Raw genomic sequence first — 4,838 nt, 5'->3', positions numbered from 1 at the left:
CTTTTTCATCGAGTAGGCAGGAGCGGGCCGGCCCTGGTCACTGAATTCTCATCACTCCCACTCTCTCCCCAGGCGAGGGGAAATTCCATGTACAGGGTTGCTTGGGTAAGTCCCCCTGTTACTGCTGAGACCCGGGCCCAGGGAGGAGGATTCCCCCGACCCACACCGCAGCCTCCACGTTCTGGGTAAACTGAGGCGCAGAGCAAACACAGCGCAAGACCTAGAGGGGAGTAGGGCTGAGTGGAGGTGCTCAGAGCCTCCAGTTCAGCATCTGTCAGGTGGAAGCCCTTCAGATTTCTTCCTGCTGATTCTAAAGGGAGCTTGTCCAGCTAGAGGGCCGGGGGTCTCTGCTCCCTCCTCCCGGGTGGGGGCTCCTGACTGTGGAAAGTCTGCGGCCAGCGGCGGGGGGTTGAGGGCTCTGGAGACAGGACCGGGTGGGAGAGCAGAGACAGAGGCTGCTCAGGCCTGGTTTCCCTGGAGCGGTCGCGGGTCTACCCCTGCAGGTGCAGGGTCTGTCCCCCGCCTCCCTCAGGGTCCCCCCAGGTCTGCCGCTTGTTGTCGAATCTGTGGTCCTGTCCGTGGCAGACAGGTCTGGGCAGACGGTGGTCTGACAGACTTCAGGATGTTCCTGGGTCCTGGCTGCTCTCGGGGGCCCCTGTGGGGCCGCGGGGGCTCCCCTCCCCCACCGGGTGCTCCTCAAAGGTGGGCCTGGGTGGCCTGGCAGGTCTCCGCCGCCTCAGGCCACACTTCCTCCTGTGGCATTCCCACCCCACCGGCCCTGACGGGCTGGGTGACTCTGCTCTCAGCCCTGGCAGCTCGTCTCCCCTGTCCAGTTGCCCAGGGCCAGCCTGGGGAGGGGACGGGGCGGCCCTCAGGCGGGCGCCCCAGCCACAGGGGCTACAGAAAGGCTGGAGCGGGCCTAGAGCCCCCGGGGGCCAGGCCCCTTGTGGGCACTGTGGGTAGAGGCTGAGCCCGGCCGGCGGGCGGAGGGGGGTGGTGGTCACAGCCCAGGACCCCTCCCCGATGGACGGGATAAGCCTCCCAGCCCTGACTGTCTGAACCCCAGCCGCTTCACGTCCTGCCTGTCTTGGCATCAGCCCTGGCTGCATCAAGGGCAGCAGGTGGTGCCCCTGGAAACAGCCATTAGGGGCTTCAGTTCCAACTTTCCAGGTCATCCACCAGCCGGACACCCGCCCCCCGCCGGCCACCGCCAGGCCCCAGGGCCAGGCCCTCTGGAAGGCCCGCCCGGGGAGGCCTGGTCCAGTCCCAGCCCCTCGCCCCAGCCTACCTTCAGCACAGGTGAGGACGGACCCCAGGTGCACCTGGCTTGTCCCCCAGGGGAGGCCACTCAGGAAGGTCAGTGGTTGGGGTCCACCAGTGGGCGCTGACGTTGAGGGCGACTCCGAGCTGGGGACAGATGGGGCCCCTGTGCCCCTGCTGTGGGCGGCGGGGCCGCCTGAAACACGGGACGGGACGACACACAAGCCTGGAGGCTCTTTTCTGGCTGAGGAGGCCAAGTCAGGCTCAGCTGGTCCCTGAACTTGGTGAATGAGCCAAAGACTGAGCCAAAAGCACGGGGTGGGGGTGGCCCAGCAGAGGCTCCATCCAGGAGGTCATGCCTGGTGACCGGGGGTCTGTGGGTCACCACCTTGCAGGACAAGAGCCTTTGTGACTCTGTCTGTCTGTCCCAAACTGGCATCTGCTTCCCAGAGGGTCTCCAGGGCCCTGTCGTCTCCTCTGAGGCCGGAGTGCACCTGCCTGCCCTGTGCCCATGTCACGAAGGGGCCCGGAAGGTCCCGGTTCAGATTCGGACTGTTGAATATGGGGAGGGGGCTGGCTGAGCCTGCTGCCGGGTCTGCTCCATCGACCCTCGACTTAGACTCCCAGCCCAGGCTGAACCTGTGAGGACGCCCGGCCTGGCCTTCCCAGGCTGTGTGTTTCCTGAAGTCGGAGACTCCCGCGTCCTGAGCCCGGGGCTGGCACCTGGGGCCACAGACCCACAGGCAGACTAGACCTGCGTGAGCTCAGGGGCGCAGGGAATCCGGAACTGCGGCTTGCCTGTGGGGAAAACCTACCTGGAACTGCACGGCCAGTGCCCCCGCTGTAATTATGGTGGAAATGTTTCTTAAATGAGCCCAGTTTGCTTTCATGTTTCTTAATGGCCTCTTCAGATACTAATGAAACCAAAATAAAAGGTCCCATGGGGTGATTGGTGCTTTTGCCCCATGCTCGAGTGGGTGGGGAGCTGTTTTAATCATAGTGGTAGCAGTAAAGAAAAAAAATTATCATGTCCTTGACATTCTGGCATTAAGTTTTTATTGAATAAAGCATCCAAGGAATCAAGATGGTTCAGTGATGCTGAGCTGGGGCGGAATGGGCGCCCTGGAGAACCAGCAATTCACAGCAGAGCAACAGGGCCACCGTAGAAGCAGCCGTAATGCCCACTTAGAGAGACTTGACAACTTGAGTGTAAACAGATAAGAGGGCGCCGACCCTTCACGAGCTTTCCCTGTGCTGCCCCCCAACTCCCGCCTCCTGGGCCCACTTTGAGGCGACCCAGCAGTGGCCGCCAGCTGTCCTCCAGTGCCCCCTGGGGGCACCCAAGGGATACCTCCTCAGAGTCAGCTTCTGGGCAGCAAACACGAGGCAAACAGCGCACAGCTGAGCCCTCCCGGCGGGCCTCCCGGGGCGGCCAGCGGAGTCGGCTCGTCAGGGTCTCAAAATGAGCAGAGATGGGACATGGGTTCGGACGAATCAAATCACCTGGTTGTGGGCGGCCGACTTGAGGTTTCAAGTGCACCGTTTTTCTGGTAAAAAGCAGCTGTACACTGGGAGTGGGGTCTCTTGTGGGTGGGGTGGGGGGATGCCTCCCTAGGACTGGGCTCAGGCCTGCCGTCTCCAGGCTCCTCTCGCGGGCCAGTGGTCTCTACCCACCCCACCCCCTGCAACAGGATCTGCCGTGAGAGGAGCCCCCCCGGCCCCCAACCACGCCTGGGAAAGGGTTGACTGAGGGCCGGGGATGCTGACCTTGCAACTGAACAGCAGGCCGGCGGTCCTCCGTCCACCCTGTGAAGACGACACCCCTCCCCAGCATTTATTTCCAACCCCTTCCTTAACTTAGGAAATGAAGTCCTATTTGCGAGCCCTGTTCTGAGAACTGACCAGGCCCAGGCAAAACCATCCTGAGCCCCGGTGCCGTTTTTCCTGGGGGAGGAGGAGAGTCCCGATGCCATCTGGGGCCATCCAGGGCCGAGGGGGCTCCCTGGGTCCTCTTCCCTGGGGCAGTGTTCCTGGAAGGCTCTAGGCTCCTGCGGCGAAAGGCAGGAGGCAGAGGGGCAGGGGGCAGGCAGTTGAGGCCAAGGCAAGGGGGCCCCCCACCCCACGTTCTCCCCACGGCCGGGGACACGCAGCGTCCACAGAGCTTCACATTTCTGGGCTGTTTCAGAGCCTCTGAGACGGCCGTGACCTCAGGCCAAGTTCTCTGCATGGACTCTAGAGTCTGGGCCTGGTGACGCCACCCCCCAGATCCACGTTTCGGGGTGTTCTGCGTGAGCACGGCTCCGACAGAAGTTTCACATCAACGTTGGTCTTTGGCGCCCAGTGCCACGGCTGCTCCCAGTGAGGGGAGGCGGCCTCAGCAGCAGACGGGGCCGGGGGTCTGCCACGGGCCACCGGCCACGCTCGGGGGCTGCCCATTCTGCTTGCTGGCTGGCTTCTGGGATGAACTCCTGGGGGCCCTGGTGGCACTGGCCCGGATGGAGAGGTGATCCCAGCCCCCCTGGGAGAAGAGAACAGAGTCACCCAGGGCCACGAGGAGGTCAAAGGGCAGAGACCTTCCCTCCAGGTCGGACCCTTGAGGGGCTCTGCCCAGGGCCCACCCCCACCTGAACCCTGGGTGCCTGGAGACCCCAGCCAGCACAGCCGCCCGATGCCTGCTCACCCCGATGCCGTAATCCCAGCCCTGCCCCTTGGGCTCCAGGGACTGCACGCCTGTGCGGCGACACACGGTTCCGCGGCTCAGGCTGTGGCTCCCCTCGACTTTGTCAGCGATGACCCAGACCTGGAACAGAGACCTGCTGAAGCCCACTCCCTCCCCCTCCTCGCGGCACAGGATCCATGGGGACAGCAGCAGGGGTGGGGGGGACCAGAACGGGAACCAGAGCCCCCCTAGTCCCCACCCCCAGGGGGAGCATCCACCCTCCATCCCCATCTCCCCAGACCTGGTCCAGGGGCCCCACAGACACATGGCGCACGTTGTTGGACACGTGCTCCCAGCTGTCGCCCTGCGGGTGGCTGGGCGTGACCCCCTGGCGGTACCACAGGTTCCCTAGGAGAGAAACGCAGTGGCGTGAGACCCCAAGCGTCCAGACCCCCCTGCAGGGTCTGCGAGGCCAGGAGGTCTGACTGAGAGAGGGGCAGGCAGGGTCTCTCTCTCCATCGGCCTGTAGCCTGGGCCAGCCCTGCCCTCCCAGGCCTGCCTGTGCCCCGCTACATCATTCTCGTGCTGGGCCCAGCTGGCACCCTCGTCCTCTGTCCACGCATGAGAACCTGAGGACAAGGAGTTCTTTAAACGACACAGTGACTCGGGTTGGAATAAGAGCCTTGGGATCCAGCTCCTTGCCTTGCTCGTGACAGGCCAGGAAAGGGCGCGGGCAGAGCCACTCGGAGGTGGCCTGGGTAAGGGGCAGGGATGGCCCAGGCCAGGCAGGTGACCTCCGAGTCCCAGGCCTGGGTGGCACCATCTAGAAGATGCTCCTGGGCCATGGCGCCGTGCTCTCTGCCCGAGGCGCAGGCAGACCTGAGCACCTGGGGAGGGGCTGGTGCTCCCCACCCTGCAT

General features: G+C 64.2%; 1 protein-coding gene across 1 annotated transcript in view; it reads right to left on the bottom strand.

The window, feature by feature from the left end:
- Nucleotides 1-2,299: 2,299 nt before the first annotated feature.
- Nucleotides 2,300-4,838, bottom strand: part of TECPR1 (tectonin beta-propeller repeat containing 1) — a 28,943-nt gene continuing 26,404 nt past the window's right edge. The window contains exons 22-24 of the mRNA XM_010845776.1: nucleotides 4,221-4,327; nucleotides 3,941-4,060; nucleotides 2,300-3,778 (exon numbers count right to left, since the gene is read on the bottom strand). Coding sequence (XP_010844078.1) covers nucleotides 3,635-3,778; nucleotides 3,941-4,060; nucleotides 4,221-4,327 — 371 coding nt within the window. The 3' untranslated portion in view covers nucleotides 2,300-3,634. The remainder of the gene's footprint in view (nucleotides 3,779-3,940; nucleotides 4,061-4,220; nucleotides 4,328-4,838) is intronic.

Source organism: Bison bison, unplaced genomic scaffold, assembly GCF_000754665.1.
Source record: "Bison bison bison isolate TAMUID 2011002044 unplaced genomic scaffold, Bison_UMD1.0 scf7180017864223, whole genome shotgun sequence".
Lineage (NCBI taxonomy): Eukaryota > Metazoa > Chordata > Mammalia > Artiodactyla > Bovidae > Bison > Bison bison.
This window is presented reverse-complemented; position numbering and strand designations above follow the sequence as displayed.